Consider the following 14,227-nt stretch of genomic DNA (forward strand, 5'->3'; position numbering starts at 1 on the left):
ATCCACAAGGTACGCTTTATAATGAGGGTCTCAAAGGAGCGGGGGGGGGGGGGGGGTGGGGAGGTGGTCCCTTTGATGGTTGACGGCTAAATTTTAGGTCATTTGACGGTTGAACGTTAATTTTTCGGAATGACGAAACACAAAATTAAAGCGCAAGTTTGGCTGTGGTTTTTCATAGAAGGATACAATTCTGCCCATATTTTATTTATCAATCATGTTCTTTGGTTTCTAAAGTCCGATTGGTTAGTCCCTTAATTGTGTGTTAATCTGTTAATCATTTGTGTCCTAAACTGCCCGCTGATGAAATCAGTGTGATATGGATGTAGATAATATTGCGTCAATATCTTGAGCCTGTTTAAAACAGGAAGCTTTCTTTCAAATGTCACAAATTTATAGGATAAATATTGCCTTTTCTTTAATTATTTCTCTTTCATAATTTGTTATTTGCAGCTTGCGAGCCTAACCCTTGCCTCAATGGAGGGTCTTGTCAGCTCGATGTTGACAGCCCTGACAGTTTTGTCTGCAAATGTCCACCAAAATTCAGTGGAAACAAATGTGAAAGTAAGATATATTTTGTACTTGTGATCAAATATCACATGTTCGAAAGAATTATGTCTGAAGCTAATGTAAACTTGAGATCAGCTTCATTTCGTAACAATTCATCGCTTCATTTGTTTCAACTTTTTTTTTTTTTTTAACACAGTCAACGAAGAACCGGAGTCACAGAGCACTCCAGGTAAGAACGAACATAACCAATTAAAGTTCTCTATACAATGTCTTTCTACGTGAAAGAAAGACCTTTTTTAGTCACTTACACTGTTTTCTGGCTAACGTTGTAATGTTTTGGAGGTAATATTTGGCAATGTGATGTTATTGCTGTTAAAGGCAACACAACAGAATCTGTCCTGTTACCGTTCTCTCTACGAATGGCGGGTACCTGGAAAAATTGAACAGTTGAAATTGCCCTCAAGCAACCTCGTTCCCAGGGTCTCTCATCTTACCGCCCCCTGGAGCGAGCGAAGAGAGACCCTGGCTGGGTCTGGTCACGTGCCACTTTGACAATTGAGAACATCAGGAAGGGGTCCTCTGTAATCAGCAGTTTGTCGCGTTGAGCTTTGTTGCGCGTTGCGACCGCCACATTACCTGCGGCGTTTATCAATACTTAGCTTTCAGGCTGAAATTTCGAATAATATCTGTTCCAACGTTTACCTAAAGGTTAAGCAAGTCTGTCTCGAGGCAATTTAGTGGTCGTGATTTTCAGTGTTACTCCGTCTCACCCACTAGATTTATGGAAAGTCAGTCATATTTGGCAATGTGATGTTATTGCTGTTAAAAGCAACACAACAGAATCTGTCCTGTTACCGTCCTCTCTACGAATGGCGGGTACCTGGAAAAATTGAACAGTTGAAATTGCCCTCAAGCAACCTCGTTCCCAGGGTCTCTCATCTTACCGCCCCCTGGAGCGAGCGAAGAGAGACCCTGGCTGGGTCTGGTCACGTGCCACTTTGACAATTGAGAACATCAGGAAGGGGTCCTCTGTAATCAGCAGTTTGTCGCGTTGAGCTTTGTTGCGCGTTGCGACCGCCACATTACCTGCGGCGTTTATCAATACTTAGCTTTCAGGCTGAAATTTCGAATAATATCTGTTCCAACGTTTACCTAAAGGTTAAGCAAGTCTGTCTCGAGGCAATTTAGTGGTCGTGATTTTCAGTGTTACTCCGTCTCACCCACTAGATTTATGGAAAGTCAGTCATATTTCAACTGTGGACGTCGAGCAGCGCAATTTCATCCCGTAGTAATTGTTGTTTCTCCTTTGAATGCACTCGATCAAATTGATGCAAAAAACATAAGAAGGTCTCTAGGAAAACGTATAGCTTTCCAAAGTAAAGCTATGGCAGTCTCTGAAGAAAAGCTGGACGAAGATAAATATGATATTCGTGCGACGCACTGTGCTTGCAAACAGTTCTAATCAAATAGCCGGGCCCGGCGTCACCTGCGGCGTCACAATATAGAATGCAAGTAAGCAATATGTTCACGGAATATTTTAATCTTTGTCCCTGGAGGGCCAATACTTAGAGCCTTCAAACATATCTTGCAATAGAAACGAACCTAAACAAAGTATAAGCACGTCATGGCAAATTACTGAGGTGTCAAACTCTGAGAAGCGACGTGCAGTTAACAGCGGAAACCATGCAGACCTACGACCTCTAAAAATATGCTGTAACATAATCGAGCGACTCCGCTCTACTTATAATTTCCATTTCTTCTAATAACACGGCATAAAAAGTGCCCCTCAGAAACATGCTTAAAGCAAAGAAAGGTCGAGAGATCGAAAATTAAATGAAAATGTGCACAATTCTCTCAAACCGTTGGCGTCACGTACACTAATTTATTAACGACACAATGAAAACTGTAGTTTTCTTTTTCTAGCCTCCTTTTGGTCGAAGATAAATCCATTTTATTAGCAATGACGGCGAAATGCATAACACGACGAGTTCACTGTATTATCCTTCGCGCTCTGCAAAGTTCGGGGCGCCGACGGCGCGGTGAAACTTCAATAAATCTTTTCACCCTTTCGCTCCTTTCGAAGTGACTTTGGCGTTCAGTGATTAAAAGGCCCTGAATTCTCTAGAATTATTTCATTGCCGGTAACAAGACCTACACTTCATTCTGAGGTAAAGATGAGTCAAACATCTTCCATACACAGCCTCGGCGCGGTGTGCAATTCTCCATTCACCTTCTTGAGGAGATTTTTACAATATGTAACGTCCTTCACTGAACCATACAACCTTCAGCGACTTGGATTTCCGCTATCAGATGATGGTTTTCCTTGGCGTTTGCAGAATATTAGCGCCGGACATTGCCGCAGAACATCATATCGTTCTCGGTTTACTATGGTGACAACACTTCCCGCACTCCCGTGGGCTAAGTATAGACAAAATTCCCACTAGGCCGCCCATCCCTTCAATAATTTAATTGTCATCTCCCAGATTCTGGGAGACACGTGACCAGACCCAACCAGGGTCTCTCTTCGCTCGCTCCAGGGGGCGGTAAGATGAGAGACCTTGGGAACGAGGTTGGCCCTCAAGTGGAAAAGCCCATACTATGACGAATTTAACTATAAGCTCTACAATGATGCAAATTAATATATATTATGAATTTCTTACACCTGTAAAGTTAGTTGCATTAAACAAGTCTCTCGGTGCAAGTGTATATAAATGAAAATTTTATCTTGTATGGTACTAATTGGCAAAACGCCTCTGGGAATTGGCATGTTAAAGAAATTGAAGTTAAATTAAGTCTCTCCTTATATTTGAAACACTGCGTGGTATTACAGTTGCATTAGCACAGATACAATTTAATGGTTTGTTTGGGGGAAACTAGAACACAAATCTTGTTACTAAATTGCAAAAGCGACAAAATCGCGCTTCCTGAGGCTTGACCTTCTCAGTTTATATGATGGTAATGATGACCATATCGTTACGTACTTGGTTGGAAAAACAACAACAACAAATAAACATTACTGTACAAGGAAAATTCAAGCAGCTATTCAAGCCAACTGACAAATCCCTTAATGGTGTGCAACCAAGTATCTGCGGTCAGGTATTTCTTCAGCTATAGAGCTGCGGTGGTCTGCAAGTAGAGGCCTCTACTTTAGCTGAGGTGGACATAGACTCTTACCAGCCTTACATTGGGCTGCAGCGGTTTCTTTAATGATTAGCTATAATATAATACTATGTAAGGGGTGGTGAATGGTGAATACGAGACTTTGCGAGATGGTGAGACGAGCGTTTTTCTCTGCAAGCCTGAGAACATTTTGACTTTTTAGATTGCGACACCGAGACTGTGTTTTGAGTGCGAGCGTAAGACGTTTAGACTCTTAAAACTCGAGCCCCAGATTTAGTTGAGAGCTAGAATGAGCTTGTACAGCCTTAAGCCAGCTTCTTGGAACTGACTGGAACTGGAAATTCGGTTATAACACACTACTTTATGATATCCCAAAACAAAATAACTGTTTTTCTGGCACCATCGTTGACGTTGCGGTAGGTTTTGTAGCTTTTTGTGGAATTCAAACAATTTGGGAGAAGTTAGGATTAACTTTTTCTTGGAAATTTGTAAGTTGCTTCATTGAAATTCAATATCATGAAGTGACGAGAAGACGTCATTGGAAAAAGCAGATAAACGAACAAATCGGGACTTCGAGACCCTTAGCCTTGCGAAAATTGAGACTCCGAGACAGCTTCGAATAAAAATCGAGACTGCGAGACGCACATAACCGCTAAAAAATGAGACTGCGAGACCAGTGAAATTTGACTAAAATTTTGTGAGACCCAGAGTCAAGGACCATTCGCCACCCCTATGTAGCCTTTATCAGGATTTCATACATGTAGAGAGAAAGGCTTATTTTTGGTTTAACGTCTAATTTTAACTAAAGTATATCATTTGAAATTAAATTTTTATCCCAGCCACTTACCTACAATAACTTAATTTATAAGTCATAACGTTTTAACTATTTTGTAACAAATAAAGTACTAATTTTCGTCATTCAAAACGGGTCGGGTGAAGTAGTTATGCAAATTTCGTTGCTACCAAAACTCGACAACTTTCCGCATCGAGGTCTGTTCCCCTAACCTTGGCGTGATAATTACTTACATTATGTTCAACTTCATGCAATAACTGCAATAATTGCAGCTACATCTGCAACACCTACAACTGCCACTCCAAGTAAATCTCCAGGTGTTCCAAGGGGAACAGCAACTGCTGGAACACCCACCACTGGCAGTCCTACCAGTGGGGTTTCTTCTACTGCAGCTTCTACCACTGCAGCTTCTACCACTGCAGCTTCTACAACTGCAGCTTCTACCACCCGAGCGCCTACCACCGGAGCATCTACCGCCGGGGCATCTACCACTGTGGCATCTACCACCGGGGCATCTACCGCCGGGGCATCTACCACCGGAGCAGCTACCGCCGGAGCAACTCCTACTGGAACAGCGACCACTGCAGCTCCTACAACAGGTGCCGGTAGTTCAACGTCCGCAGCCTCTAGCCAAGGTAATATTTCTGTTATGTATAAGGTCCAGAGGTGGATAGGAGAATCCTTCATTTTAATTAGTCAAGAAGTCTCGATTACGGGAGGTGGTTACTAAGCTGAGATAAGCTGAGCCATATAAGATATAAAACCGGAAAAAAAATATTTTGTTGTCAATCAACCCAGTTGAAGCGCACTTTTCTCTCGAACCATAAAATATCATGCGACGAGCTTCAGAACTGTATACAGAAAACTCAGTAACGCCTTAGGACAACAATAGCTTAAACCTTGGAATTGTACGTGATAAGGACTTGATTATTGAGACCGCAGCAAAACCACAGATGAAGGCCGGTTCGAGCTTGTTGAGGAAAGCTTATTTTTCATTTATATTGTTTTATAGACATTTAAATGTCAACAGTTTAGTACAAAATTATTTGTCATGGCAAAACTAGCTTGATTTGACTCAGAAAAGCTTAAGTATGTTTCAGTGTAAAATTCAAAAACTCAAAGCGTCGTTACGTGTTTAAAATATCAGTCGCAAATATCGTTCAATTTTAAAGCAGCCGCAGAAAAGTTCAAAGTTAAAGAAAAGAACAAGAAAAAAGAAATAGAATGCCTATTTTACACAGATAATGATTGGCCCCACGAGCAACAGTGACTCCTCAATGTTCCGAAAGATGATTTTCCCATTATGGCGCAAAATTCTGTGATATCCACCTCTGGTCCCTATACTACATAACAGTTATTCACCTCGACTGCATGAGATGCCTGGTAACTCATAAGCACATTAGGAACAAGGCCAAACAGACTGAAGACGATATCACACACGCTGAACTTTGACTTGACTACGACAGCGATGACTGCATGATACTGGGTTGTTAACGAAGAAAGGATGTGGATTCATTCTTTCGACATTCAATTCACGCCTCTCTAGTGCTTCTTTTTAGCATTACTCATTTTCCTTACAAAAGATTGCTTTCTCGAATAGACAGATGAATAAATACAATTCTTTTTGTCACCCGAACTATTTAATAGAGAATTATAGGGTTATGAAAAGATAGTCTTGGGAGACTATGGCAAACACCGTGCATTCCCGCGAATTTCTGCAAAACATCTCCATTCACGTAGCAACACATGGGCTCACGATAGTTAATCCTCAGGAGACAGGGAGTGTGACTGTGACTGTGACTGGTGCAGACTCTGATCCGTGACGTCATTATTAATAGCTAAACCAAACTTCTTAAAGCGTTTCTCGGCTGTGCGCTCTTTGGCTGGAATCACGTAGCCTTAAATGAATCTTCTTTTGGAAATTCTCTTTTCCGTTTCAATTAGAAAAATTATATACATAAAAAACAAATTTATTTGCTTATTGGCGTGATTGTCGATCATATCCCCACGGCGCATTACGGAGTAAAATATAAAGTAATGTAAAATGTGCATTGAACGCTCTTCTGTTGCTGCCTTGTACGGTTTTGTTGACATTTCTAGTAAATAACTGTAGATGCATTTAAGAGAGACAATATTCTGTGCCAGTTAATTAATCGACACGGTTTGCAATTCTCATGAAAGAGAAGTGAGCTTATGTTTCTTGGAAAATTTGCAATACTTGTCATGGGACTGGGCGATACTAATCAGTACTGTGCTTGGCTGAAAACAGTCTGATAAGAACACGAAACTGAATCCCGACAGAGGAAGCATGGCTCTAGAGGGAATTTATATTAACTTTGATCTATTTTACTGCTAGTTGGTTAGAAAACCGATGACGTTCCATGAGCTTATCGTAAAACTCAGGAAGCGAGCAATAAAAGCTTAACTAACAACAAAATTAATCTTGACAGTCTTAGCAGGAGAAAGAGGGTAATTTTAGTTTACTTCCTAAAATGGGCAATAAAAACATTTAGAACAAATGTTTTTATTGCCCATGGTACATTATGAAACATTTAGTCCTGTACTGTACGTTACATCATAGTTATGCCTAAAGGCTCGTGTGTAAACCAAAAAGAAAGTACAAGTATGTTTGCAGACTTTGCAAAAACCGTAGATGCTGTAGTAATTTGTCTGTTTTTCTTTCTCGTTATTTTAACAGCTCCTACAACCCCAGCCCCTGTAACTGCTGTAACCACGGCGGCACCAGGTCCAATGCCAGATATCAGTAAGTTTCTTTTATGATCTTCATTGACAGACAGACAGACAGACAGACGGACAGGCAGACAGAGAGACAGGCAGACAGGCAGACAGGCAGACAGGCAGACAGGCAGACAGGCAGACAGGCAGACAGGCAGACAGGCAGACAGGCAGACAGGCAGACAGGCAGACAGGCAGACAGGCAGACAGGCAGACAGGCAGACAGGCAGACAGGCAGACAGGCAGACGGCAGGCAGACGGCAGGCAGACGGCAGGCAGACAGGCCGACAGGCCGACAGGCCGACAGGCAGACAGGCAGACAGGCAGACAGGCAGACAGGCAGACAGGCAGACAGGCGGACAGGCGGACAGGCGGACAGGCGGACAGGCGGACAGGCGGACAGGCGGACAGGCGGACAGGCGGACAGGCGGACAGGCGGACAGGCGGACAGGCGGACAGGCGGACAGGCGGACAGGCAGACAAGCAGATAGGCAGACAGGCAGACAGGCAGGCAGGCAGACTGACAGACAAACAGACAAACAGACAGAGAGCCTTTCTTAAACCACAGTTCATCTAAAATTCATCTTTAAATTTACAACTAAGAGCGAATTAATGAGCCAATTACGCCATAAGCTATATACAGTTTTACAACCCAGCATCTTGTACATTGGTTTCCAGACCAACAACTAAAATGCCTTTTAAACAGTTTCCTTGCATACAGCCATGGTTCTTCACTTGTCATGAAAGTAAAAAGGCGGTAAAGTAGTTCCTCGAATTTATGTAGAGTTCACAAATCCAAGTTACGTTTTAAAGTTAAACCTCTTCATATGACACGTCGATTTTCTTGCAGAAGTTCTTTTTTATCGAAGATAGAATTTTCTGATGGCTGTTGACTACTTCATAGCGCCCGCTGTCCGTTCTAAAGAGGTGTTCGTCTTATGGAGGTGTCTGTTAAGAGAGAGTATGCTCTGGGAAAATGAGACGATGTTCTAACCACACATAACTCACTGATTATTAGTTTTTATTCCTTTCACGTTCTCTTTTCACTCTTTTAATATGTACTGTTTAATTTTGCAACTGAAATTATATTCTCTAGAACAATTACTTATGGATCTAGTGGATCAAATAAACCTTTTCCGAAGACTCCACCAATCCTCAGATGTTTCACCTTCTGAAGAGCTTGACAAGGAGGCCGGTGCTTGGGCACAACAGCTTGCAGCTGAAGGAGCTGAAAAGATAGATCCCAGTTCCAAATATGGGCAATTGGTGTGCAGCCACCACGCCGGAAGCGATCTCCCTAAGGCATGCGCAGTCAAGTGGTACAGCGCTATCAAGTTTTTTGACTGGGCCGATCCCAAGTTGACAGTGAAGTCCTCTCCGTTTACTCAGATGGTTTGGAAAAACAGCACACGCGTAGGAGTTGGCATAGCTCAAGGAGGTGGAGGTGCCAAGAGACGGAATATCGGGGGAAAATATTTCATCGCTGCATTTTTTGACCCTGCCCAGAGTGATGAAGGCAATATCAAGGAAAACGTCCTCCCTGCAGCAGGTCAGTTACGCTCCGCTCTGTTACGCTTTGTCAGTAGCTTATACACGCACTTTATTACAGTGAATCTCATGATTGACATTTGTTTTCTAAAGTGTATCTCGTTCTCTTTGTTTCCTTTGCGCGCCATCATAATTTTTTTATCATATTCGTTGTCTACTTGCTGTCAGCTGCTTCTACTTTTGATCACATCACGTATCGCGGAGTTCCTAGTATTCTCTATCACAGTTCAAATCCTCTAGTCTGTTTGTATGCTACTGTGGAAAACTGTAACATTTTGGGGCGAAATTTTCATTTTTTAATTCAGTTTAATATTTACTATGAGTTATCTCATTATTATGTTATTTTTATCGCAGGAATCTCACTACCTGCTCCGGAGGGTTAGTACTGGGTGTTATGTACTGGACTATAACCTAACCATTTATTGTGGCTAATAGAGTGTTGGTTGGTAACGAGTGTGATCTATAAACTTCTTTAGTACTGCGAGTGAACAGTCGATCAAAACCGATTGCGATGAATCTCATAAACTCAAACATTGCGTCGCTGTTTTAAAATGTTTAATCTATTGGAATGAAATATTTGCACTTGCTCGTATGCAACTGATGTAATCGGGGGCAGATTTACCAGGTGCGATAATTTTAATATTTTATTTTCCTGGCTGGCTGACAGACTGGTTGTTCCAATTACCAGTTACTCATCCACCTCTCCGTCCGTCTATCCATCCATCTTTCATTCGCTCGCTCGTGGGCTTCTTCATTCTCTATGTACGGTTACTTACTTGCTAGTTATATTTAAGTGTTGATTTTCGTATATTTAATTGATTATTTTCTAGCTTCCTGTCCAGAAGGTTACTTTAAGCTGCCTATGGGCAGCAGTCGATCGTGTTTTTCTGTCCACAACACTACTGTAAGTTGGGATGACGCACTTCTTGGTTGCGCACTAGACAATGGAACGCTAGCCTCGATTGACAGCAGAGAGGAAGCTGACTTAATTGTGGGCTTGCTGACAAGTAAGAGAATTAGAAATACGTGGCTGCTCAGGCCAAAAACTGCCATGGTGAAGTATTCTAAGAGCGTTCTATTGCAGCAAAATACAACCCAAAACGCAATATGTATAGGAAGTTGTAAGTTTCGTTAATGGTGTGATGGCCATGTCTGCCTTCCTCTCAAGGGAGCAGGCGTTTGATGGCCTACTTTATCTTTTGAACAAATATTTTCTTAAATGTAATACATGCCCAATATGAAGAGATAACCTTGAAATTGAACATAAAACGACCCAAAACTGATTTGACTTTAATCCCGACACAACCTGATGTGGGTATATAGCCCCTTCACAAAGTTAAATTTTAACCCATACGTGTTGTTATAGAATCCAACGTAATGGAAGCTTGGATTGGACTGCATGACCGTTCAACGGAGGGCCGGTACGTGTGGGTTGATGGATCACCAATCCCGTTTTCTGAGTGGCTACCTGGAGAACCTGACGGCAATGCAGCTGAGAACTGTATCGTGCAAGCAAGAGGCGAATTTGGGCCTGGTTGGGCTGACAAGCATTGCTTTGATACCAAGGCTTTTGTCTGCGAAGTGCCCTTGCCTGGTAAATAAACTATTTTTATTACCTTAAAATCTAAATGACTGACTGCGCTTAATCTGGAGAATTTCCTTGCGCAGAAAAAGGAAAAAGAAAAAGACTATACACAAATTATGTTTTGGCCTTCAAAGGTTTTGCATGAATAAATCCCATATCGGTCCGCAGGTATATAAAGAACGAATGACGCCACTACGTGTTCAGTACGTATCGAACAGAAAGGGGCCTCTTTCTCTTGGCTATAAACCTCCCCTTTCCGCTAATTTTACAGAAAGAATAAAAGCTAACTGGAATTTCAAAATACTTATGCTTTAATTGAATCATTATAATGATTTCTTGATTGCACTTGTTTTGTTTCTCCGCCCGCCTACTTACAGTGGTTTCTCTCTGTCAGGTTACACATTCTATAAATTGATTTTCAACTTAACCGAGCAGCAGCCGACCCAGTCCTACCAAAACCCAGTCTACTCTCAGTCTGTCTATCCTGCAAGCTACTACTCTATGTGTACACCTGTTATCCAGAGTGTAAATGATCTGCTCAGAGAGACGGTAGGTCGTTTTTGTATATCAATTTCCTAAGCAAGAAAAAGAGCTTCCTATGCATTTACAGAAAATACTTATCAACAAAATCACGATTTAAGCAAGAATTTGGCCGTTTTCCCATAAAATCGTTTTGACGACGATTAGTTGATAACGAGCCTCCTTTAGCATAAACGTAACGAACATACTCTCCTAGTCACTTGGCATTTACATGTGTGTACGTGGTTATGTTGGCGTTCCAATGTGTTGAAAAAATATTTAAAATGTTTTTAACCATATAAATTAAGTTATAATGACAAATCTACTTGACATTTTTTTCCGTTTCAGATTACTCGTTATTTCCAAGCAAAGAATATTACAGTCCAGCCGATAGTGAACACAATCAGGTGACTTCATGAACCGATTGATGGATTTACTGACTGACTGACTATTTGATTGCTCATGATTGACTGTCTGACTGACTGACTGTTGAGTAACTGATGACTGACTGACTGACTGACGGACTGTTTAACTGACCGACTGACTCACTGGCTTATTGATTTATTAACTGACTGACTGACTGACTGACTGACTGACTAATTGATTTATTGACTGACTGACTGACTGACCGACTGACTGAGTAATTGATTTATTGACCGACAGACTGAATGATTGACTAACTGACTGCCTGTGTAACTGACTGACGGTGAGAAATAAACTGACTAACGGACTAACTAAGCAACTAATCGACAGTCTAACTGGCTGACAAATTGATTGGTTGATTTTCCTAATAGGCCTATTGATTTCGGTTTTAGTCAACTTCAGGCTGATGATTCTCATGATAAAAAAGATGACTGTCTCGCAGACGGAGCACAACAGTTTCATTAGAAACATTCTTTTCATTGGAGTACAAGTAGTTGATTTTGTAATTTTTTCTTACATGAAACTTCCAGGATTGAGAATGAGCTGTCAGTCAGTTGCAGTTTGGTTCCTTCTGTTGTTTATCAGGCAACCTGTTACATTATAGAATAAAATCCAAACAACGTAAAATGATATAAAGATTGTGTCACCTAAAGAGATGTCGTTCAATAGATAAGCAGTCCAAATGTGATACGCTGATGAGGGGAAATAAACCCTAAAACGAAAAACAAAATTTTTAAATGTCGTTTCAGGTGCCTGCCAAATGGTGTATCACATGTTGAGGTTATTTTGAGGCTTGGTCCAGAGGCTAGTTCTGATTCCATACAGTCGCTACAAATCAGCATCAAAGAAAACGACGGAGAACTTGAACTGTCAAACGGAACGTCTGCAAAACTTATCTCTGTCAAGACTCTCAAGCCAGGTAAAAGTCTAGCGCAATGTATGCATATCAGGGCTGTAAGTGAAAAGTAAAAACTTTTATGTACACGCCAAAGATTACGTTACTGACAGAACCGTCAACTACAAATTTTTTTCAAGTAAACGATGCATTGTATGATATTTATCGGTTGATCTAGATCACAACTATATCAGTTCTGAGTTATAATCATGTCGCATGTCTTAGCATGATGCTTAAATGGAGTAAATGGAATTTGCAGTCATCTTTGCTTCTCTTTAGAAGAGAGCAAGCATTTTTCCAGGCCCTAAACTGCTTTAAGGACGTGTTCGGGAACGAGAACTATGCTCAAACCAGTTATTTCTTCAATTCCTGTCCTAAATTAAACCGGCTTCTTATTTGGATTTCAGGCTCGTCATACTGTCCAAATCAATGTGTGAGTACTGCTTGCCAAGCAGGCTGTGATCCCAGCTGCTGCACACCGACGTCTTCGTCGCATCAAATGCAATATCCATCACCAGTGGTTTACGGGCAGCCCGAACCCATCTACCCCAGCCAAAATCCATGGCAATGTCCAGTCGCCTGCACTAGGAACGTCAACTTTTGCCCTCCATACTGCTCTTCCAACTGCTGCAATTCCAAAAGGAGATCACGCGTCAAAATACACAAATTCTAATCTCAATTTTAGTGTTGTTTGCATCTTTTCATTAAGGCTATCTAGTTGAAACTGAAAAAAAGTTTCATTTTATTTTAAAATTGCATTTAGCATTGCTTACTGAATAGTGCCACTGGTTTGATGTTGAGAGGAACGCGGAGAACTTTCGAACAGTTCATTTTGTTACGTTGTGCTTATTTGAAATGCAACAAATTGGAAATTTTTAGCCATAGAATCGATGTATATTAATCATGATTTAGTCATGATGAAAATAGGTCGATGAACTCTGGGTAGAGTCACTTTTTATTTTAAAGGACAGACGACAGCAAGTTTTACTATACTAATCAATTTTCCTTAAATCAATCTATTTCGGTGGTAGACCAGCGGTGTTCATTTCCGGACCCGCGCTTGCCCGAACGTTGCTCAATGCTTGTGTTTGTATATATAGAAAAGAATAAAGAGGACTCTATTCTCTCAATCACGTGTCTCTCATATATTTCAGCGTAGTTTCAATCGTTACTAATCCCTTCTTAAGTTTTTTAAAGCTGCCATAAAAAATTTAGACATAGAGCCTTAATCTTAGTTAAATTGTAATTCTTTGTGAGAATAGTTGACCTTAAGTCAGAATTTCGAAGAATCATATATTTTAAACAAACAGTCTGTATCGCGTTATCGACGCTAGAAGTATACTTTTTTTGTTCTTGCGGAATGGAAGGGAACAATGGTCATAGGTCTGAGAACTTCATTGCGCTAAAAAACGTTGACGGATTTACGAAGTTCTTCTCTCGTGGATTACAACTAGAGAATATATGAGTTTTATTATATACATTAAAATAATCAACGAGGGACCATTTAGCTCCCGTATTATATATGGTTTGAGCCCTCGACACCTACCTACCTTGCTCGTAACCTTACTAACGTAACCAACACTGAAGCCGAATAGACGGACGAAGGCCACTGTTCAGCCACTCAACCTGAGAAGATAAAATGGGAAGATGCTATACACCAGTAACAAACAAAAAAACAGTAGGTGCTCGATGAGCACATGAATCTACGCCCGTAGGTAAGTGGATTAGGAATCTCTGCAGGACCTGGGTTTAATTCAATGTCTCCAGATAACAAAAGCTTCTTTTTTGACAAGAGGTAGTTCTTATTATCAAACTGAACTCGGACAAAAATTCTGGATAACATTTATAATTCCTACCAGAAGACCAACACTTTTAATTTCTTGTTCAAATTTTGTTTAAAAAAATCGAGTAAAAACAAACTCTTCTTCATGAGCAAGCTTGACAATCCATAGTTCACATCTGGTAGCCACAGTGAATAAAACAGATGAAACGGGAACACTTTTCCTCAAGAAATGTTTAATTCTGCCTCTTACTTTTCTGTGTTTAACTGATTTTAAAACTTCACGTGGTTCTCTGTCTCTTTTCCTACATGGAGCAACTG

General features: G+C 40.9%; 1 protein-coding gene across 1 annotated transcript in view; it reads left to right on the forward strand.

The window, feature by feature from the left end:
• LOC145479180 (uncharacterized) overlaps positions 1 to 13,237 on the forward strand; it is a 23,766-nt gene extending 10,529 nt beyond the window's left edge. The window contains exons 11-23 of the mRNA XM_081457459.1: positions 1 to 9; positions 451 to 561; positions 704 to 736; positions 4,693 to 5,055; positions 7,119 to 7,184; positions 8,253 to 8,705; positions 9,059 to 9,082; positions 9,535 to 9,711; positions 10,071 to 10,298; positions 10,684 to 10,838; positions 11,157 to 11,215; positions 11,981 to 12,150; positions 12,534 to 13,237. The exon at positions 1 to 9 is cut by the window's left edge and continues 36 nt beyond it. Of these exons, the coding sequence (XP_081313585.1) occupies positions 1 to 9; positions 451 to 561; positions 704 to 736; positions 4,693 to 5,055; positions 7,119 to 7,184; positions 8,253 to 8,705; positions 9,059 to 9,082; positions 9,535 to 9,711; positions 10,071 to 10,298; positions 10,684 to 10,838; positions 11,157 to 11,215; positions 11,981 to 12,150; positions 12,534 to 12,799 (2,114 nt within the window). The 3' untranslated portion in view covers positions 12,800 to 13,237. The remainder of the gene's footprint in view (positions 10 to 450; positions 562 to 703; positions 737 to 4,692; positions 5,056 to 7,118; positions 7,185 to 8,252; positions 8,706 to 9,058; positions 9,083 to 9,534; positions 9,712 to 10,070; positions 10,299 to 10,683; positions 10,839 to 11,156; positions 11,216 to 11,980; positions 12,151 to 12,533) is intronic.
• The last annotated feature ends 990 nt before the right edge of the window (positions 13,238 to 14,227 follow it).

The sequence above is a fragment of the Orbicella franksi genome, chromosome 2 (genome assembly GCF_964199315.1).
Source record: "Orbicella franksi chromosome 2, jaOrbFran1.1, whole genome shotgun sequence".
Classification (NCBI taxonomy): Eukaryota; Metazoa; Cnidaria; class Anthozoa; order Scleractinia; family Merulinidae; genus Orbicella; species Orbicella franksi.